General features: G+C 37.0%; 1 protein-coding gene across 1 annotated transcript in view; it reads left to right on the top strand.

Annotated features, from left to right (window-relative positions):
- GABA-B-R1 (gamma-aminobutyric acid type B receptor subunit 1) overlaps positions 1–23958 on the top strand; it is a 268778-nt gene that overhangs the window by 92929 nt on the left and 151891 nt on the right. The window contains exons 6-7 of the mRNA XM_090368625.1: positions 1872–2063; positions 19682–19933. Of these exons, the coding sequence (XP_090224751.1) occupies positions 1872–2063; positions 19682–19933 (444 nt within the window). The remainder of the gene's footprint in view (positions 1–1871; positions 2064–19681; positions 19934–23958) is intronic.

Here is a 23958-nt window from a genome sequence, read left to right as displayed (position 1 = left end):
AGTTGCAAGTTGATTTGTAATAGTATCACAGATAAAGTTAGAGAGAGAGGTCAAGGCTGCATATGAGAAAATGCTGGCTAAGAGAGCAAAGAACGGGGAAAAGGAGTTTTTTCATTCATGCGAGTACAAGGGGGGAAAAAAATCGAATCAGACTGGATGTGGGAAAGTCTTAGACAACGTAATCTGTCTTTACTGAAGAAAGACCCTTTGTGCTAAGAAGAGGCTGTGGTGCAAGTGAGGATGCATTATAATAAATTGTGATTTCAAATTCGCAGATGACTGTTTCTTAGAAAAACTTTCGAGCATAAAAGCAAGTAAGCTTCTGGAATTGATGGCACATATCCACTAATTTTGAGAGACTCCCTCAGGGAGTGCATTGAACCATTAAAGTTAATTGTGAGGGCATATATAGACTTGGGAGCGATTTCTTTTGTTTGGTGAAGGGCCAACATGTCACTAATACATAGAAGTGGTTCTAAGAGCAAAGTTGGTAACTACAGATCAGCTGATCTAATTTCGGTGGTAGGGAAAATCTTAGAAGTGATGAATAAGAGTGCAATCCAGGGATATTTAAATAGATATGGCATTCTGAATAACACACAACATAGTTTTGTTAAGAGAAAATTATATTTAACTAATTTAGTAAGCTATTTTTACATGGTTACTCATGAGCTGGATGTAGGTAACAATTTCGACATAGTTTATATGGATTTTAGCAAGACATTTGGCTCAGTCCCTCATGAGAGTTTACTGTATAAGCTGAAGCATGTTGGGATTACTAGAAAGCTTCTATGATGGATTGTAGGGTTGCTGTATGATTTTTTTTTTCATTAAAATTCAAAAGTGGGATCCTTCCCAGTGATTGATTCTTGGACTGCTGTTTACGATTTTCATAAACGACATTGACAGTGGGATATAAGGCTTGATGTCAAAATTTGCAGGTGATGATGTAAAGATTGGTAGAGTAGTTAATGATCGGCACCAAGCAGCACTCTTTCAGGATACAGGTCAGAAAAGTGGCAGCCATTAGCATTAGTAGAGGCATATGATGCAAGAAAGCAAGCTTATATAGTATCAGCCAGAAAAGAAAAAAAAATCCTTTCTGTTTCACCCATCCATTTACTCCAAAAGTTTGTCTAATTCATCTTTGAAATTTTTTAAGTAGTCAACTTCCATAACGATAGATAGAAGTTTGTTCCAGCAATCAACCATCCACTGGCTAAAGGCAAATTTCCGCATATCTATTCTACAACTGTCTTTCCTCAATTTGAATTTATGTCCCCTCAGATGCAGAACTCGAGCAAGAGGAAGAATGTCATCAGCATTGAGCTTGCTCAAACCATTCGAGGCCTTATACACCTCAATCAGATTACCTTGCAAGTGCCTAGTCTCCAGATGCTGCAATTTGCAGAACTTAAGCCTATCTTGGTAACAGCAACTCTTTGTTACTCACTAATTTCATTGCCCTTCTCTGTATTTGTTTTAGTAACTCAACATTGTTTCTAAAATAAAAAAAATATATATTTCCCATGTTTTACAGCAAAATGTAATGTCTTATGCTTAAAATAGCAACCCCCAAATAAATTATATACTTGGTGAGGTTGAATCAAAAACAGTAGAGGAAGAAAGGGATCCGGGTGTTATATGTTATAGCATAAATTATAACAGATTTAAGAAATGTTAATACATAATCACAAATGTGATATTATGGTTTAAACATTACCATAGTTTTGTTACTTTCTGAAGATAAAATATAAGATTTCATGGGAATAAGTTACTGTTATAATCTGTTTTATATATATATTTTTTTTCATTAAAATGTTTTTCATCTGTAAAAGAACAGTTGTCCTTTGATATTATAAAATATGCAGGCTTACAAGCAGAAGGTATATGGAAAGCAGCACGTTTGGTTTCTGATTGGGTGGTATGAAGATGATTGGTACACAGTCCAGGATCGAAGTCACAATTGTACAGTTGAACAAATGAAGGAAGCACTAGAAGGACATTTCACTACGGAAGCTTTGATGCTGAATCAAGATGGGAAGAGGACAATTTCTGGAATGGTAAAAGTTTGTCACAATTAGAAGTTAAGTTAAGAAGGTCATTTAAAAATATATTTGGTAGTGAATTTTAGTATACTTTAGTCATCGCTTTCATTGAATGAACTTGACAGTTTTTCTGTAAGATTATATATAGGTGATCTTAGGGAAATCAGTTTTATTTCCAACAATTTCAGTGATTTGAAACTCTTGATATAAAAAGTTATAAAATATATAAAATAAAAGTGTGGTTCAATTTTAAAATATAGGTGCAACTTCTGTTGTATTTTTATCAATAAAAATGCTTAAGCAAAGCACAGAGAAATTGTTGCAGAATACTGAATGCTAGTTCACGAAGTGAAACATACATATAACTATGGCTTTTTTGTTAAAAAAAAAAATCCCTCCAGAATGTTGTGGAGATCAATAGATATGGAATATTCTCCTACCAAGGGGTGGGGAGAAATCTTCTCCGCCCCTTAGTAGGAGGTTCTTCCCCCCTTTCCCCAGTAATTTTTTTAAAATAATGGTGCAAAATGTTCAAATTTAAGACTGTTTTCATATTATTGAAGTATAGTTAAATTTAAAAAAATCCACTAGTGCATTCAAAAGTCAAATAAAAAATGAAACTTAACACTTAATGGTTATTTTTCTTTCAACCTACTCTGATGCATGATAGTGAACAAATCATTGTCAAAATGACTTGGTTTGTAACTCCCTATGTACTTTAATGCACAACTGACCCATGATGTTTCAATAAAAATCTTTGAAGCTGACCAGTCAGAAGCTTTTCTGTTGGATTAACCAGGCAGCCTTGTGAATATATATTGAAGATATTTTATTATAGCATTACTGCAGTGGCATTTGCTATCACAGAAGCTGGTACAGGAAGCTGGATTATGTGTCATTTATGGTTTAGTAGTAATAAATAATTTTTATTTTTAGACATTTATAACTTCCCTGACAGTGTTCCAGTGCATTCTGGCAACAAAAAACTCTGGATAACATGTGTTATTTAATCTCATTCAAAAATGTGTGTAAAAATCCTTTAACTGTTATATGCTAAACTTGAATAAATAATAGAAATCCTAGTTCCTGTCTGTGATTTATGTTATTTTCAAAATTTTTTAAACTGAGAAATTATTTTTATTTTATTTTTTATTTTTTTTTTTGTGATTTGATATTTTGTAAATATATTAAAGAATTACCTTTAATTTGATATTGTTTGCCATGCCTTAGCCAAGAGATTAGTGCTAACATTATTAATATATATACACACACACTGGCCAAAAAAGAGCAAAAACCTTTGTATTAAGACAGTCAGAAGAAATGTAAATATATGCAAAGAAAACTGTGATGTGGGTTGATGACATGTTCCTTATTGAGTATAAAGACTGTATAGGCTGTTGGAGTGTAGTAATCTGAAGCCAGAATAGGGAAAATGCGTGGTCTATCAGACTTTAAGAAAGGTCCTATTGTGGGTGCACATTTAGCAGGAGCCACAATTCAAGAAACAAAAGACATAACTGGCTTCTCAAACACATCCATCTCAAAGGTTTTTAATGACTGGAAAGCATTAAAACACTTGTCCTGCCATATCTGAAAGGTGTAAATATGGCAGAAAAAAATACTTCAAGAACGAAGCCTTTGTACTCTAGGGGGGGGGGGATACAGAAAAATAGGATATCCATTGTACAGCAAATAACATCGGAATTCAACCAAGCCCAGGACTGTCTATTTTGATCTGTACCATGTGCAGGGAATTGAAGAAATTAGGTATTGACAGTCTTTTGCGTATTCAGAAGCCACTTGTTTCAGAGAAAAACAGAAAAATCTGCTTGCAGTGGTGCCGAGAATATCTTGATTGGACAGTGGAACAGTAGAAGAAAGTCATTTGGTCAAATGAATCATGATACACTTTGTTTTGCACTGATGGTAAGCAGAGTGTGGTGAGAACCTCTTGAAGTAATGGACCCTGCTTGCCTTGTTAAGACAACCTAAGCATCTGGAGGTGGTATCATGGTATTTGGAATATGTTTTTGGCATTGACTGGGTCCGTTGATACTGGCGGAAGGTCAAATGTCATCTGGGGAGTATCTGAATTTTGTATCAGATCTACTGCACTCTGCAGTGTTACACTTTTATCCTGAACGTGATGCCACTTTATGGATGACTGCTACCATGCATCATGCAGGAATGGTTCAGAGAACATGGCATGGATTTCAACCATCTTCCCTGGCCCCCACATTCACCTGATTTCATTCTGTTGAGATGTGTGGGATATGCTGCAGAGAGCTGTTCGGCAATGAAGTCCTCTTCCTTCAGCATTGTTGCAGCTATGTGATATTTTTCTGGAAGAATGATTACAGTTAGACCAAAATGCACTAAAACACCTTATGGAACGTGTGCTGTGCTGCACACTTGCCGTTATTCAAAATAAAGGTGGCTGAATTGGAATTCATTTGAATGTACATCTTATGTAATTCAAATTCAACTGAATGTACAGCTTATGTAATACCCCTCTCCTTCCCACCATTAAACAGATTCAACAGCTATTTGCATTCTATTTCCTGATTCTAAGAATGACTCATATGTTTGAATTGTCCAAATGGTGTTTGTGTTATGGCCATTTGTGTAAGATGTATTGAAAATGTAAGATTATCTTGGCAGAAAATGTGCAATTGATTTTACATCAAATTTTTAGCCAGATCCAGAAAAACCACCACTAAAAGTTATGGTACATTGAAAAATGTTTAGTTTATGGTGGTGAGTCAGTTATCTCATTATTGCATATCTCAAGAGCACAAAACGATTTTTGAATGAGCCAAGAAGATGCATGGTGATCTGAAATTAGGTCAACTTAAAACCACAAAAACTGATGAAAACATCAAAAGAGTTCTAAATTTGGTGAATGGTGATCACTGTTTGCCGTTTGAACTAATGTATGGTAAACTTGAATAAAGAGTTGAGATGGTAATTAATAAAACACAGTACACTGTGTTGTGTGAACATGGTTTAACAGTTTAATTAATTAATAACTGCCGACCGGGCTAGCCGGGTGGGTAAAGTGCTTGCCTGGCAACCCAAAGGTTGTGTGGGTTCGAATCCCGCCTCGGGCTTGGATCAGAGTACTGCAAAAACCTTGGGAGGTGCATCTTCTGTGGCCACCCAAAAACCTTGGGTGGCCACAGAAGCCGATGCGCCAACAACTAACTAAAAAAAAAAAAAAAAAAAATTAATAACTGTGCAATACAATATTCAAATGTTTTTGAAAACTATGATTCCTTCTTATGTGGATAAATCATTCAAAACTTGTTTGGATATATACATGACACAGAATCCTCTGGTTACATTTTGTGGGAAAAAATAAGCTAAAAATTACAAGTAGATAAGGAAGGAAATGACCAAAAACAAAGAGGTCAGAGATTTTTTCCTTGATCGAATACTCAAAGGTCCCTAGGGGTCAACTTGTTTCTCTTTGCTGTACTGAGCATTAGAGAGTTTTGGGGAGGAGGATCCTGTGATTCATTCTCCTTTCTGGTTGTGATGTTATGGTTGTGCCTGTTATTCCACTCCAGCCATCATATTATGCCATTTCCTATGCTGCCCTGGAAGACTAATGATTTTCTTGAATGCTGTAATTTGTAGGGTTAACCTTTGGTTTTTGTTAGGTGGCTAAGCATCTGTTGCAGTGCCAGTCATGTCTTCCAGGGCAGCACAGGAACTAGTATCATATGATGGCTGGAGCAGAATCATCATCAGCCATTTTCAATCCACTGCAGGATGAAGGCCTCTCCAGCAACTTTCCAGTTCCTTCTGTTTTGAGCACTGGCCATCCATTTACTACTCAAAAACTCATGAATTTCATCTATCCATCTCCGCCTTTGTCTTCCAGGTTTTCTTCTAGCTCCTCTTGGGTACCATTCTGTTATTTTCTTAGTCCATCTATCATCATGTCTTCGAGCTATGTGTCCTACCCAAGACCATTTTAGTTCTTTAGTTTTGATAAGAATGTCCTTTACTTGAGTTTGCTGCCTAATCCATGTGTTTCTCTTCTTATCTAACAGTCTGATTCCCAATATAATTCGTTCCATTCTTCGCTGTGTAGTTCTTAGCTTCTCTTCCATTCTTTTGGTGAGTGCCCAAGTTTCACTTCCATAAGTCATGGTGGGGAGTATACATTGATTCATTATTTTACGTTTCAGACAAACTGGGATATTGCTCTTCAGTATGTGACTATATTTCCTGAATGCTATCCATCCAAAATTTTATAATGATTTATGCACCAACATCGAGCCATGATGATGAAGAGGTTGAAGAAATGTACACTGAAATTGAGAGTCTTCTAGATGAGCAGAAAACCCACTACACTATTATTATGGGGGACTTCAATGCTAAGGTTGGAAAAAGGCAAAACAGCGCAGAAAGAGGAACTATAGGAAATTTTGGAATTGGTGAAAGAAATAAAAGAGGTGAAAGACTTGTGGAATTTGCAGAATCTCAAGGAATGTCAGTAATGAACATTTTTTTCAAGAAAAGGGTGAACAGAAAGTGGACATGGAAGAGTCCAAATGGATTAACAACTAATGAAATCGACTTCATCCTCACTAACAGAAGATATATTGTGAATGATGTTACCGTCCTGAATAAGGTAAATGTTGGAAGTGATCACAAAATGCTAAGATGTACACTTGATATAGATGTAGGAAAGGAAAGGAAAAAACTGACTCGAGTAAATAATACAAAGGTCTTTGAAATAACAGAGGAGGAGAAAAAGCAGTATGTACTGGAACTTAAGAACAAGTTTGAGCTTTTGCAGACTGCTCAGGACCAAGATATCGACGAGGAATATTACAACTTTCTGAAAGTGATAAAGCCCAAGAAACCTATAGGGAAACAGAAATCCAATGAAGAAAAAATTAGTCAAGAAACACTTGTCATGATGAACCGAAGACGACAAATGAAGAGCAAGAAAAACACTGACAGGGAGAAAATTGAGTATACTGAGTTATGCAAAGCCATTAGAAAGAGACTCAGAGAGGACATAAGAAGATTTAACACAAGAAAAGTAGAACAAGCATTAAGGGAAAACAAAGGATTTAAATCAGCAGCCATGAGCAGTAATACAGGAAGACAAATGATACTGAAACTGAAGAATAGCGATGGTGTACTTATAAACAGCAGAGAAGGCATAATTCAAATAGCAGAAGACTACTATAGAGAATTATACAAGTAGTGAGGGAATGATACCAGCAGTAGGGAAGATGGATTGCAAAGTAGCAACACATACGACATACCCGATATTCTTCCCGATGAGGTAGAACATGCATTGAAGAAAATGAAGAATCGGAAAGCCCCGGGGGAAGATGAAGTTACTGTAGAGTTGTTAAAATTGAGAGGAAGAGACATAACACAAAAACTGGCAAGGCTCTTCACAAAGTGCATTAGAAAAGGTGTGATGCCTAAGCAGTGGAATAATGCAATCATAGTTTTGCTGCATAAGAAAGGAGATAAATCAGAAATTGGAAATTATAGACCAATTAGCTTGTTATCCCATATCTACAAGTTGTTCACAAGGGTCATTACTAACAGATTAGAAAGAATACTTGATGAGAATCAACCGAAAGAGCAAGCTGGCTTTAGGACTGGAGCAGAATAACAGCCCACAACTATAACATCAGAGCCAGAGAGGAGAATGAGTCATAATTCCCCTTCACCCTTTTCAATGCCCAGCATGACTTGCAACTAGTTGATCCCTAGGGACCTCTCAGTATATGGTCAGAAACAATAGCTGTGACCTACTGTGACCTTGTTTGTTTTGGCAGATTCTTCCTTGTCTCCTCATTTTCTTTAACTTCTTTTTTGTCCAACAAGCAGTAACTGGATGATTCTGTGTCATGAAGAAGTTTTTTTTTTTTTTTAATTATTTAAATGATTGTAATTTTCTGAAATATTTGGTATACTGTAAGTTTCAAACAGCATTTTAGGAATATTATCACTCCAGAAACAGTTATAATTAATTAAAGTTTATAAATTATGCCCCTACAATACAGAGTTTCATTATCAGATTAGTTTCCTGTGTTTATTACCATGTCCAACTCTTTCCTTTTGAATAAATATGGGTACAACATGGCCTTAGCACTGAAATATTTCGATTCATCAACACGAAATCAACCAAACTCAGTAGCCACCAAAAATTCCTCCTAAATATTGTTGTGACCATGGAGGCATTCCTGAAGGCCTTGGAAATAAAAATCTTGGGGATACTCACCCTGCCACTTGAGTGAATGGATGTAGCACATTCCAGTTTTTTGTGACTGAAACTGATATACGTAGAATGTTTCTCTCAGCTGCGGCAACCAAAACAAAAGAAGTGATTTAACCACAGATGACACTCGTGTCAAACTCACATCTTCTATTTTGTCCTTGTGGAGGTGAAAACCAAGATCCTCTTCAGTAGGAGGCAACTATTTCTTCCTTAAAACGTGAACCATGCAACGTCGTATTGAAAACAATTTCCACCATGCCGTCAAAATCTCCTATAACACTTTCTTGAATGATTCTTGCTGCATAAGTTGATCCTCTGGATAAATCATATTGAAATTGTCATTCCAAGGCATCACTAGTTCCTACAACACAATGTCCTAAGGTGAGTTGCTTCATTTGGCGATGTTTAGATTACTGCAAGGCGGTTCTTTGTGCTGCAGATGACAGCTATGTGATGAATTCCGGGTACTGCAGGCACGAGCTTTGGCAGCTGCTGTACAATTACTAATGATTTAAGAGGACTAGTACAAATAGGCTAGTTCATCCCTAGTTAGCCCACATTTTATCACTGAGTACTCTTTCAAGGCAGAGTATTCTAGAAGGACAGGTGCTTCCCCGAATGGTCTTTCAAGTGTGAGTACTCTATGAGGATAGGTACTTCAGGTTGTGCATTTCATCACTGATTGGTCTTTTAAGTCGGTGTACTAGACGAGTTCATTGGAAACGTCAACGTCTAACTAAGCATATTCAATGCTTATAAAGATGATGCACTTGACAGATCTGTGTTCATCTTCTGATTGCAATTTACTGATGAGAATATTTCCACAGTCTGACTGAAATTTACTTTGGTGAATACTTCTAGGGTGTGGAATTCAGCTTTCTGGGTTATATTTCATTTATTAAAAAGACTTTTTTTCTCAGACTGGACATTACATTGAAATTGTATGCACTGACTGCAATTTCTCATTAGCTACTTTTTGTGGCAGGGACTCCAAATTCATTTTATATGAACTGCTGTGCTTCAATGTCTCATATGTAATTGTGCAGTTACATGAAGTGCAGAACTTCAATATCATGTAATGGAGTGGGAATTAGTGCTGTAAGTCTGTAATTATGCGTACAGTATTGTGATTAGTGGCGGGGATGCCAGTAAAGCTGGCTGGGACTGCCTAATACAATAAATAAATAAAAATGTAACTTAGAGTCTGAATAGCTTCTGGAATAACACCATTAATAACATGGAAATGGTGATGTTGCATGGTGTACCATCTCTGTGGACCATGCTATCTTCATCTCTGAATCAAAAGTGCTGAACATTGCATGCTGTCAAAAGAGAAGAGACTTTCTTCAAGCACTACCACATCGAAAAGAATTTGAAAAAAAGTTGTTAAATAGAAACATCGGCAGGGTACTGTCCTCCTCTTCCTGGATAACTCTGTTTCATACTGACCGTGATAGATCCTGCAATAGACTCTAAGACACCCAACATGAATATAACAAGTTAACTTTACATGTGACAGTATTCAAGAAAATCATCAGTCTTCCAAGATGACATGGGAAAATGGCCAGAGTTGAACAGCAGTCTGTAACCATAACATCACAGCCAGAAAGGAGAATGAGTCACATGACCCTCCACCCTATTCTCCCAGTGCTTGGCACAGTTTGCAGCAAAGAGGAACAGTTGACCCCTAGGGACCTCTCTCGGTATCCATTGAAGAATGTTCCTCTGACCACCTGACCTCTGTTTTGGGACAGTTTCTTCCTTGTCCTTATTCTGTTTAACCTCTTTGTGTCTGGCAAGATGTCAGGATTAAATATTATGTAGTTGTCTAAAAGTTTTTTAATTATTTATCCACAGAATGAACCATAGGAATCATAGTGTTCCAAAACATTTGGAATGATGTTGTAATGTACAGTTGTTAATTAAAGTGTCTAAATTATGTTCACACAATGCAATGTAGTGTTCTTTCATTATCAAATAAATAAAGAAACAATTTTCCTAAGATTTTGAACAAATATTTGGGCATGGGGACTGGACAGGACAGGACAGGACAGAAGATGGTGCCCAAAGTTCTGATGCATGACCAAAAATGAAAAAAAAAAAATCTGAATTTGTACTTACATTCCAGAATAGTTAGAAATCAGTTGCCTTTCTGATCAGTGTTGTCACTGATTGAAAACCCATGACTCATATCATTGATATGAGTCATGGGTGTTCTATTGCAACCCCAAAACTAAATGGCAAACCTCCAGTGGACAGTGAGCATTCTCTCTCTGACCAAAGAAATGAAGACTGTTGCATTCCAAATTGAAGGCAATGTGATTGTGTTTTTCACTGTTAAAGGCATTTTCCACCACAGATATCTTCAGTAAGGCAAATGGTCAGTGGGTACTTCTCTAAAGATGTTCTGCACCTTTTAAGAGAAAAAGTCTGTCATAAAAGATGAGGCCTGTGGTATGACAAATGATTCCATCTATTTCAGCATTACCAGTGATGCAGTGTTTGGTACAAAATCAAATCACAATGATAGAATGCTCACCCCCATTCACCAAATGCTGTCTGCCATTTTTTTCTATTTCTGAAACTGTTTCATAAATTAGACCCATTTTGATGGCAAGGTGCTTGTAAAGACACATACAGATTACCTAAAAAGCATTCCCAAAAGTGTTTCTAAGCATGGAAGACAAGAATGGGAAAACATGTTAGGGCTAACAGGAACTACTCTGAAGTGCTTTGAAGCAGACACCCTTTGATTTCTGTAATTTTTGAGTAACAAAAGTTGTACTTGAACACTTTGGAAGCTTCAGACTGGATCAGTCTCATTCCTGTTTTGCTCACCTCCTACGACGATATTGTACTTTTGTCAAGCTGTTAATATTGACATAGTCACATTGTTGAATATAATTTAAAGCAGCTAGGAAGCCATTCTTTGAGCTCACTTAGTTTTTTTAAGGAACAAATTTTACATAGATTAGTTGTAAATTGGTTGGTATTTGTTTATTTTTTTGTTAAATTTTGTTTTTTTACAAACCAGGGGTTCTCAATTCAGTTTTCTAAATTTCAACTTGAAACACTTAAATATCACTTGTAGAGACATTTAAAGATTATCCTGATTGTTGATCGTAGTTGATCAACATTGTAAATTAACAGGATAAATGAAAAATAATATTTAATTTTGTTTCTTTTCTTTTTTTTTTTTTCTTTATCAGATACATTTAGTAATAATTCTCAATTAATATAAAGCTTTTAATCTTAGCAAAAAAATTTAAAAAGATTTAAAAATTTATATTTTCCAAAGAACATTTTTTTTTTCTCTTGGAGATTCAGTTAATACAGTATGCCCATTTTGTCATCACTAGAAAATTGGTTTATGTTTTGCAATTCCCAGAAAGGATCTGTCTGACTCTTATTGCTTTCAGTTTTATCAAAATCAAAATCTGCCAACTTACATATGCATACCAGCCTGTACCACTCATTTGCTTTTATTGCTTTCACATAAAATTTACAGATAATGTAAATTTTATTTACATTATCTGTAAATTCTCTTATAGTCTCTTATAGTTTCACTGAAAGCTATTTTTCCAGATTTCAGCTTATACAGTATTATGTATTTTAAATACATTCTTGGTTTATATTTTTAAAATACAGACATACTGAATGATGAAATTATATTTATATATATGTTTAAATTTGTTAACATAGACTCCAAAGCTACCATTAGAATGGCTCTAGTTTTGTTCGTATTTCTTGTAGAGAAAACATCAAGTTATGTCACTTATGACATAACTTGATGTTTTCTCTTATGTTTTCAAGCTTAAACCATAATAAGTGGCAGCTTAAGCTGTTTGATTTTCATGAGAATATATAGCAGTATTCTTATGAAAAATTGACTTTCATGAGAATGCAACAGTATTCTCATCAAAGTGAAACGTTGTGTTAATTAGGGACTGACTCATATATTATTTATAGAGTGAATTATATTATTTATGGTAGTTTTAAGTCATATATCTATCTTATTATTCAGTGAATTAATCTGTATTTCCCAAAATAGCAGGTAGTATATGTTGAGTAGCTAATTTATTAGGTACACCTACCTACTAGACAAGTAAAACCTCCTTTTGTTCTCAAAACAACTTCAAGTCATTCAGCATGGACTTCCTCCACAATGTGCTGAAAGCTTTTTATAGGGATGATGACCTGTGCAGAATCAGTTTCATCCTGCAGTTACCTTAGATTGGACAATGGCAGGTCCATGCCAAGAACAGCTTGTTCTATCTTATTCCACTCATGTTTAATAAAGTTGATCTGGTGACTGAGCAGACCATTGAAGTATGGTGAAGTCACCCTCACGCTCTGGGAAGAAACCATTCCAAAATGATTTATGCTTTGTGGTAAGCTGCATTACTTTCACCTATATTTCTACTACCGGCCTACATTGTTGATGTTTGGCACAATGGGCTTGTTGATTCCTGTCATTACCTTAACCTGGTCTTACCATCAGCATGGCACAGATGTTCCTTTGCCTACTTTACTCATAGCCACTTGTTAAACTGACAAGAGGGAGAAAACTTGGCAAGATAGTCTGTTGCTATATGTTCCCCACCATCCATTAGAGGATCTGGTGAATTTTGTGGTCCAATATAGTTCTTTACATATTACTGTTGTGCTGCACTGTCATATGACTGATTGTTGCCCTTCTATTTTTGTCCTCTGTCAGCCTCTCAATTAACAAGCTCTGTATGCTGGTTTTGTCAAACAATTCTGAGTACACTCTAGACACTGTACTTTTCCATGATACTTGCACTGACATATCTGGTGCTGACTATTATACCATGATCAAAATCACTTAGAATCCACTGTTGACCCATTCTCTCATTGAATTGTGTGTGAACATGTTCACTATCGTAGTTTCTTATAACTTGGTTATGAACACTGTCTCTGATGAAATAGTTATTTTGTTGGATGATGGGGATGCACCTAATAAACTGGTCCAAAAGTGTAAATAAGTATGTATTTTCTTATCTGTCATGAAAAATTCTGAATATTCTTCTTTTTATTATTTTCATTGTGTTAGCATTAGCATTAGTAGAGGCATTTGATGCAAGAAAGCAAGCTTATGCAGCATCAGCCAAAAAATAAAATAAATAAAATAAAATAATAATAATAATAAATAAATAAATAAAAAATAACCACTTCCACTTCACCCCCCTGTTCGTTCGAAATACCTGTCCAGCTGAGCCTTAAACTTATTTAGGCTATCAACTTCCACGACAAGGGATGGAAGTCTATTCCACCAACCAACCACCCGCTGGCTAAAGGCAAATTTCCTCACGTCTATCCTACATCTGTCTTTTCTCAATTTGAATTTATGCCCTCTCAGGTGATTATTCTGAGCAAGAGGAAGAATCCCATCAGCATTGAGCATGCTCAAACCATTCAAGGCTTTATACACCTCTATCAGATCACCTCGCTGGTGCCTAGTCCCAGACACTGTAATTTGCAAAACTTAAGCCTTTCTTCGTAAGAGCACCCCCTTTGTTCCATTCACTAATCTTGTTGCCTTCTCTGTACTCGTTCCAGCATCTCTACATCCTTCTTGAAATGAGCCCTCCAGACCTATATACAGTACTCTAGGTGTGGCCTGACCATTGCATTATACAAGGGAATAATCACCTCCTTATCCCTGGTAGAAAAATTCCTATATATCATCGACAATACACCATGAGGTACTCTTGCAGCCTGTCTGCACTGCTCAGAAAACTTCATATCTGACTGCACAACCACCCCCAGGTCCCTTTCATTCTCTACCACTGTCAGTGTAGTACCACAGAGTTGATACGTTGCTCTGGGGTTGCTGTTTCCCATATGTAGTACTTTACATTTGTCAAACTTCATTTGCCACCTCTCAGCCCATCTGCTCAACCTTTCCAGATCCTGTTGCAGTAGCATAGTGTCAGTAGTGTCCTTGACAACCCTGCCAACCTTCGTATCGTCTGCAAACTTGGACATTAAGCTGGATATACCATCATCAATATCATTTATAAATACAGAAAACAATAATGGACTTAATACTGAACCCTGAGGGACTCCACTAATAACATTAGTCCACGATGAGCAGTGTCCATTGATTACCACTCTCTGTCTTCTCCCCCTCAACCACCCCTTTATCCATAGCAGCAATTTGCCTCCAATGCCACACTGCTCCAATTTGTGCAACAGTCTTCCATGTGCAACAGTATCAAAAGCCTTTCTAAGATCCAAGTCATCATCATCATCATCAGCCATTTTCAGTCCACTGCAGGATGAAGGCCTCTCCAGCAACTTTCCAGTTCCTTCTGTTTTGAGCACTGGCCATCCATTTACTACTCAAAAACTCATGAATTTCATCTATCCATCTCCGCCTTTGTCTTCCAGGTTTTCTTCTAGCCCCTCTTGGGTACCATTCTGTTATTTTCTTAGTCCATCTGTCATCATGTCTTCGAGCTATGTGTCCTGCCCAAGACCATTTTAGTTCTTTAGTTTTGATAAGAATGTCCTTTACTTGAGTTTGCTGCCTAATCCATGTGTTTCTCTTCTTATCTAACAGTCTGATTCCCAATATAATTCGTTCCATTCTTCGCTGTGTAGTTCTTAGCTTTTCTTCCATTCTTTTGGTGAGTGCCCAAGTTTCACTTCCATAAGTCATGGTGGGGAGTATACATTGATTCATTATTTTACGTTTCAGAGAAACTGGGATATTGCTCTTCAGTATGTGGCTATATTTCCTGAATGCTATCCATCCAAAATTTATTCTTCTCTTGACTTCCAGCCATTTATCATTATTACAGCTAATAACTTGTCCCAGAAAAGTATATGACTCCACCTTTTCAATTACTGCTCCTTCAATCATTATTTCCCTTTCCGTGGCATACTTGTTCATCATTACTTTTGTTTTAGCCATATTCATCTTTAGTCCAAAATCCTTACTAACTCTGCATAACTGATTAAGATTTTCCTCTAATTCTTTGGGATCGTGGCTTATGACCACAATGTCATCTGCAAATCGTAAATGGTTTAGGTACTCTCCGTTCACATTGACTCCTTTCTGCGACCAGTCTAATCTTCTGAAAGCTTCCTCAAGGGCAGCAGTAAACAGCTTCGGAGATATTGTGTCTCCTTGTCGAACTCCTTTCTCGATTTTAAATTTGCTACTGTCTTTGTCTAGTCTAATAAAGGATGTAGCACTCTCATATATTTTCTTCAAAATCATAATATATGGAGTATCTATGCCTTGTCTTTCCAGTGCCCGAAACATTGCCTTATGCTGTATGGAGTCAAATGCCTTTTCATAATCCACAAATGCCAGGCATAATGGTGTTTTATATTCATTTGCTTTCTCCATTAGCTGTGATATTACGTGAAGGTGATCCATAGTTGAGAATCCTGTCCTAAAGCCAGCTTGCTCTTTCGGTTGATTTTCATCAAGTATTCTTTCTAATCTGTTAGTAATGACCCTTGTGAACAACTTGTAGATATGGGATAACAAGCTAATTGGTCTATAATTTCCAATTTCTGATTTATCTCCTTTCTTATGCAGCAAAACTATGATTGCATTATTCCACTGCTTAGGCATCACACCTTTTCTAATGCACTTTGTGAAGAGCCTTGCCAGTTTTTGTGTTATGTCTCTTCCTCCCAATTTTAACAACTCTACAGTAACTTCATCTTCCCCCGGGGCTTTCCGATTCTTCATTTTCTTCAATGCATGTTCTACCTCATCAGGAAGAATATCAGGTATGTCGTATGTGTTGCTACTTTGCAATACATGTTCCCCACTGCTGGTATCATTCCCTCGCTCCTTGTATAATTCTCTATAGTAGTCTTCTGCTATTTGAATTATGCCTTCTCTGCTGTTTATAAGTACACCATTGCTATTCTTCAGTTTCAGTATCATTTGCCTTTCTGTATTACTGCTCATGGCTGCTGATTTAAATCCTTTGTTTTCCCTTAATGCTTGTTCTACATTTCTTGTGTTAAATCTTCTTATGTCCTCTCTGAGTCTCTTTCTAATGGCTTTGCATAACTCAGTATACTCAATTTTCTCCCTGTCAGTGTTTTTCTTGCTCTTCATTTGTCGTCTTTGGTTCATCATGACAAGTGTTTCTTGACTAGTTTTTTCTTCTTTGGATTTCTGTTTCCCTATAGGTTTCTTGGGCTTTATCACTTTCAGAAAGTTGTAATATTCCTCGTCGATATCTTGGTCCTGAGCAGTCTGCAGAAGCTCAAACTTGTTCTTAAGTTCCAGTACATACTGCTTTTTCTCCTCCTCTGTTATTTCAAAGACCTTTGTATTATTTACTCGAGTCAGTTTTTTCCTTTCCTTTCCTACATCTATAGCAAGTGTACATCTTACCATTCTGTGATCACTTCCAACATTTACCTTATTCAGGACAGGTAACATCATTCACAATATATCTTCTGTTAGTGAGGATGAAGTCGATTTCATTAGTTGTTAATCCATTTGGACTCTTCCATGTCCACTTTCTGTTCACCCTTTTCTTGAAAAAAGTGTTCATTACTGACAGTCCTTGAGATTCTGCAAATTCCACAAGTCTTTCACCTCTTTTATTTCTTTCACCAATTCCAAAATTTCCTATAGTTCCTCTTTCTGCACTGTTTTGCCTTTTTCCAACCTTAGCATTGAAGTCCCCCATAATAATAGTGTAGTGGGTTTTCTGCTCATCTAGAAGACTCTCAATTTCAGTGTACATTTCTTCAACCTCTTCATCATCATGGCTCGATGTTGGTGCATAAATCATTATAATCTTTAGCTTGTACCTCTTAGAAATCTTGAGTATTAGTCTTGACACCCTTGGTGATGTACTTTTGAATTCCAAAATGTTGTTTTTTAAATCTTTATGGACCAGAAACCCAACTCCACCTTCACTCCTTTCACTGTTTCCATTGGTGTACAGCAGATTTCCACTTGATAGACTTATAAGTGACTCGTTTCTTCTTCTTGTTTCAGCCAAACCGATGATATTCCAATTCACATTTTCTAATTCCTTTTCCAGCTCTAATATCTAATATAATATCAAAGTATAATATCTAATATAATATAATATCAAAGTTATTCCCTGTATCCAGTTCTTTTGTGAGTGCATCATAGTATCTAATCAAATTGGTCAGGCAAGACTTCCCATTAACAAAACCATGCTGTGTCTGAGCTATAACTGAAGTCTTGTCTAGATGATCCTGCAGTGCTTCTTTAACCAGTGCGTCCATTAATTTTCCAGGAACAGAAGTTAAACTAACAGGTCTATAATTACTTGTGTCGCCCTTTGATCCTCCTTTGTGAATTGGGGTCACTTTTGCACATCTCCAGTCCATGGGTACTTCCCCTGAGTCCAAGGAAGCTCTCATAATTATGGCTAAGGGTTTGCTTACTTCCTTTGCTGCCTCCTTTAATATAACTGGATAGAACTCATCCACCCCAGGTGCCTTTCTTGTATTTATCTTCAACAATTTCTCCTCCACTTTACTCTCAGTTATTACAAGATTCTCTAGCTTACTGCCAGAGTTGAATACACCTCTGGCATTCCCCTCACTGACTAACTCCTCATGTGTGAATGTCGATGCAAAATATTCATTCAGTTTGTTAGCTACCTGAGCAGGATCATCAACAGTTGACCCATCGATATCAAGTGGACCAATCTGATTCATCCCCTTCCTTCTAGAGTTTACATAAGTAAAGAACTCTTCGCTGTTTTTCTTTGCATCCCTTGCCAAAGATTTCTCGTAATCTGCTTTCGCCTGTCTAACCTCCTTTGTAACTTGGTTACAAAGGAGATCAACTTGTATCTATCATAGGCTTCTGTGTCACGTGTTAATTTGTATATATCCCATGCATTTTTCTTCTCTGCCATAGTCAGATGAACTAATGTCTCATTAGTTCATCTGACATCCACTTAGGCCTAAACCTTGAACAATATTTCTTAGTTAGTATGTAAAGCCTATTAGCTTCCAAGATAAGTTCTTTGAATGCTTCCCATTTTGAATTTGCTTTTGGTAACATCATCAGTTGGTCCCACTGTATAGAATTTAAATACTGTCTCAGTCCATCGTAGTCGCCTTTACGAAAGCCATAACCCTTCCCTTTACCCCTAATGGTAGTAACCTCTTTGAGTAAATCCCACTTCAGCACACTGTGATCACTGCCACCTAGTGGTTCATTTACCTGCAGATTCTTAATGCATGAAGAATCACTACAGTTTTCTACATCACTGCTGATGTAGAAAACAATCATCCAATAAATCCACAAAAGCCTTGCTAGTGTGTGAGTGACCAGCCCCCAAATTCCAGTCAATATCTGGGAAATTAAAATCGCCCATTATAAGACTCTCTGATTTACTGGCCCACTCTATTTCCCCGTACAGTTTCTTATTATACTCTGATGAGTCATTAGGCCTATTGCCCACTCCTACTCTCAATTTTGATCTCCCAATGCTTATGTCACACCAAACTGACTCGACACTGCACTGTCCAGCAATGTCGACTGGTTTCACTTCCTTGGATTTTATGTATTTCTTAACTAATAGCATAACCCCTCCTCCCTTCCTATCCTGTCTATCCTTTCTGTAGACATTGTACTCCCCAAATTCCAGTTCTGCATTCCTTATATCTGTGTGACACCACGTCTCTGAAATCCCCACAATATCTGCCTTTGATGTTTTGAGCAATACCTCAAATTCATCAAATTTATTTACTAAACTCCTAGCATTGGTGTACACGCAAGTATACATGCACCTGTTCTTTTTCTTAGCTACCCTAACACAACCTATGTGTTTATTTGTACCACAATGATTCCCAGCAGTCTCTGAAATATCCTGCATCTTATTTTCCAGGCTGCGGCTCATTCCAATAGAAGCAGTGCAAGAATCACTTTCACCTCTGCCAGTGGCTACTGTTAATCTATTAGTCCTTGTATCCCCCCAATCTAGCAGTTTTCCGACCCACCTAACACTGCCTCGATAGCATCAGCAAACATTCTTGCACCCTTTCTATTTAAGTGTATCCCATCCCTATAGAATCAGTCTCTCTTGTTTACAGGAGAATTTAAAACAGGAGAATTTAACATGTGAATTTAAAAGTAGCCATTTTAAAATTTGCAGCATCTTAACTCTTAGAAATTTAAAAGTAAAGTATAGTTGTGTTTCCCTTATGAGTAGTACAATTAAATACCATGTAATCATTAACCTTGTTAAAATAAAATTTGCTGGCAACTTGCTTGAAATGCTGTTCTGCCTTTTTTTTTTATTTCACTTAAAAAAAAAAAAAAAGTAAATTTTTAAAATTTTATTTTATTTTTGATTGATTTATATATATTCTTTTGTAGACTTCCCAAGAATTTCTCAAGCGATATGATAAAGAACTTGTTGACAATGGATATGAACAGCGTAAACCAGAAGGTCATCAAGAAGCTCCACTAGCATATGATGCCATATGGGCAATTGCCATAGCCTTAAATAAGACTATTGAGCGGCTTAAAGAATCTGGTTATTCTTTAGAGAATTTTACATACACCAATAAGTACATTGCTAATGCCATTTATTCTGCAATGAATTCAACCCAGTTTCTTGGAATCTCTGTGAGCATATTATAATATTTCTTAAATATGTTTAATATCAGCTTTAAAAGATATGTGGGTGTTTAATATCAGCTTAAAAAGATATGTAGATATGTAAATCAATGTCTTTTAAAGACATTGATTTACAATAAATAACATGAAACTAATTATTTGAAGAAAAACATTTGTTCTTCACTGTATATATCAGGCGCCTCCGTAGCCAGGTGGGAAGGAGCAGCAGTGCGCAGCACATGCTTCTTGATTAGACCGGGGTTCGAGCCCGTCACCACCAAATACGGGGGATGCGGGAAGGTCAGGGAATGACCATCGCATATCCTGGAGCAATATGGCCTTAGTTGCTAATGCTCCTAAAATCCAAATAACAACAACTTCACTGTATAAGAATTCAGAAACTAATTTCTGTATTCTTCTTCAATGTGAGTACAATAAAGAAAGGAAGGAACGTTTTTGCTATACTCTCACTGAGAAAGAATTTGCAAAACAAGATTTAAAATAGCTAGTACTTTCCATAATGCTGTTGTGTTTCTTGAAATAACAGAGTTTGCTTTATTTATTGAAAATTAGCATTTTTTGGGTAATTTGATCATATTAGTATAGTAGCATGTGCCAATGTGTGCATGAACAATATGTTACCAAAAGTATTGGGACTAAGAGAGAAAAAAAAAAAGACAATAGCAAATGACAGAACATATTTTGAAGGGGTGTAAGACTTTTCTTTAATGTAATATAGTGTGCTGTCCTTTTGAAAACTATTCCACGAGTGTGATGTAGCAATGGAAATATTTCTTCATTCTTCCAGCTGAACAGTTTTTAATTAGTCCAGTGATGTCGATCTTTGTGGATGAGCACATCTTCCTAATTTTTTGTGCCGCCGTTCTGTTGCAAAAAGCGCTTTTCATATGCTTTTCATATTGAGGCTTTGAATTGGCCTGTTCATCAATGTTACATTATTCTTCCTAAAACCAAGCTGCCATTCATTGGCATTAGAGAGAGGCATACAATGCAAGAAAGCAAGCTTATGCAGCATCAGCCAAAAAAAAAAAAAAAAAAACACTCCCATTTCACCACTCCATTCATTCCAAATGCCTGTCCAGCTCAGCCTTAAATTTATTTAGGCTATTAGCTTCTACAACAAAAGATGGAAGCCTGTTCCACCAATCAACTACCCGCTGGCTAAAGACAAATTTCCACACATCTGTTCTACAACTGTCTTTCCTCAGTTTGAAACTGTGTCCCCTCAGGTTCTTAGTCTGAGCAAAAGGAAGAATCCCATAAGCATTCAGCTTGCTCCACCCATTCAAGGCCTTATACACTTCAATCAGATCAGCTCCCAGGCGTCTACTCTCCAAACACTGCAGTTTGCAGAACTTAAGCCTTTCTTGGTAAAAGCACCCCTTTGTTACCCTCGCCAATCTTGTTGCCTTTCTTTGTACTCGTTCTAGGAACTCTACATACTTCCTAAAATGAGGCCTCCAGACCTGTACATAGTACTCTAGGTGTAGCCTGACCATTGCTTGTATAATGGGATAATTACCTCCCTGTCCCTGCTAGCAAAATTCCTATATATCATTGACAAGACTCCATGACCTGTCCTGGCAACCCTCTGCACTGCTAAGCAAACTTCATATTTGACTGCACAATTACCCCCAGGTCTCTTTGGTTATTGCTACCCATATGCAGTACTTTGCATTTGTTAATGTTAAACTTCAGTTGCCACTTCTCAGCCCATTTTCACAACTTATCTAGATCCAGTTGGAGTAGCATACTGTCTTTACTGTCGTTAACAACCTTTGAATCATCTGTAAACTTGGATATTAACCTGATATACCTTCATCAATATCATTGATAAATATACAAAACAAAAATGGGCCAAACACTGAACCCTGGGGAACTCCACTAATAACATTTGTCTACGAAGAGCAGTGTCCATTGATTACCACTCTCTGTCGTCTCCCACTCAACCATCCCTTTATCCATTGTAGCAACTTGCACTTAATGCCATACCTCACCAATTTGTATAGCATTCTTTCATGTGCAACAGTATTAAAAGCTTTCCTGAAATCCAAGTATATGATATCAAAATTATTTTTGGCATTCAGTTCCTTTGTGACCACATCATAGTTGTTGTTAATTGGTTTTTAGGGGCATTAGCAACTAAGGCTATATTGCTTCGGGGATATGTGGTGGTCATTCCCTGACCTTTCCGCATTCTCTGTATTTGGTGGTCACGAGCTCGACACATCATATTGGTCAGACAAGACCTCTTTTTAACAAACCCATGCTGTGTCTTAACTATTACTGCAGTCTTGTGTAGATGATCCTGCAATGCTTCTTTAACCAGTGATTCCATTATTTTCCCCGGAACACAAGTTAAACTAACAGCTCTGTAGTTACTTGTGTCATCTTTTGAACCCCCTTTGTGAATTGGTGATACATTTGCACACCTCCAGTTCATGGAGACCTCCCCTGAATCCACGGAAGTTGTCATAATTATGGCTAAGGTTTTGCTTATTTCCTTTGCTGTCTCCTTTAACATAACTGGATAGATCCCATCCACCCAATGCCTTCCTTATGTTTAACTTCAACAATTTCTCCTCCACTTTGTTCTCAGTTATTACAAAATCACTTAACTCCCTGTTAGCATTTGATAAATTTCTGGCATACCCCTCATTGAATGACTCCTCATGTGTGAATATAGATGCAAAATACTCATTCAATTTGTCAGCTACCTGAGCATGATCATCGGTAGTCAACCCATCTATGTCAAGAATGCTGATTCAACCCTTTCCTTCTAGAGTTTACATAAGTAAAGAACACTTTGCTGTTTTTCTTTGCATCCTTTGCCAAAGATTTCTTGTAATCTGCTTTTGTCTGCCTTTATGACTTGATTACAGACTAGAGAATACCTGCCAAAGGCTTCTGTGTCACATGATATTATATATATATCCCATACATTCTGCTTCTCTGCCACAAGCTTCATTAATTCATCTGACATCCATTTAGCCCTAAACCTTAAACAGTATTTCTTAGTTGGAATGAAAATCCTAGTAGCCTCCAAGCTTAAGTTGTTGAAGGCTTCCCCTTTAGAATTTAAAGTTGGTAACATCATCAGTTGATCCCACTGTACAGAATTTAAAAACTGTCTGAGACCTGTAGTCACCTTTACGAAAGCAAAATCCCTTCCCTTTAGCCTTAATGGTAGTTATATCTTTAAGTAATTCCCACATCAGTACATTGTGATCAATGTCACCCAGTGGTTCCTTTATCTGCAAATTCTTAATGCATGAGTAATCACTGCTGATAATCAGAGCAAGAGTATTACTCCCTCTGGTTGCCTCTTGAACATGTTGCTGTAGAAAACAGTCATCCAATAAAAGCATAAAAGTCTTGCTAGTGTTCGAGTGACCAACCCACAAGTTCCATTCAATATCTGGAAAGTTAAAATCCCCCATTATAAGACATTCTGATTTATTGGCCCACTCTATTTCTCTGCACAGTTGCTCATTATACTCATCAGATTCATTAGACCTCTCACACACACCTACCCTCATTCATTTTTCCTTTCCCAGTGCTTATTTCACACCAAACAGACTCAACACTGCACTGTCCACCAACATCAATTGGATGCACTTCCTTAGATTTTGTGTTTCTTCACTAACAACATAACCCCTCCTCCCTTCCTGTCCTATCTATCCTTCGTGTACACGTTGTACTCCACAAATTCCAATTCTGCACTGCTTATATCTGTGTGACACCACGTCTTTGATATCCCAACAATATCTGCCTTTGATGTCTTGACTAGCACTTTAAGCTCATCTAATTTATTAACTATACTTCTAGCATTGGTGTACATGTAGGTATACATGCACCTGTTCCTGTTCTTAGTTACCATAACACAGCCCATGTATTTAATTGTTCCCCTATGACTTCCAGCAGTCCTGGAAATCTCTATTACCTTGCTTTTCCGGCTGCTGCTCATTTTAATAGAAGCAGTGCAAGAATCACTTTTGCCTCTGCCTGCGGCC

This window comes from Mastigoproctus giganteus, chromosome 2 (assembly GCF_048544385.1).
Source record: "Mastigoproctus giganteus isolate SK-2022 chromosome 2, ASM4854438v1, whole genome shotgun sequence".
NCBI classification, from domain to species: domain Eukaryota; kingdom Metazoa; phylum Arthropoda; class Arachnida; order Uropygi; family Thelyphonidae; genus Mastigoproctus; species Mastigoproctus giganteus.
Note: the sequence above shows the minus strand (reverse complement) of the source record. Positions and strands in the feature narration are given on the sequence as shown.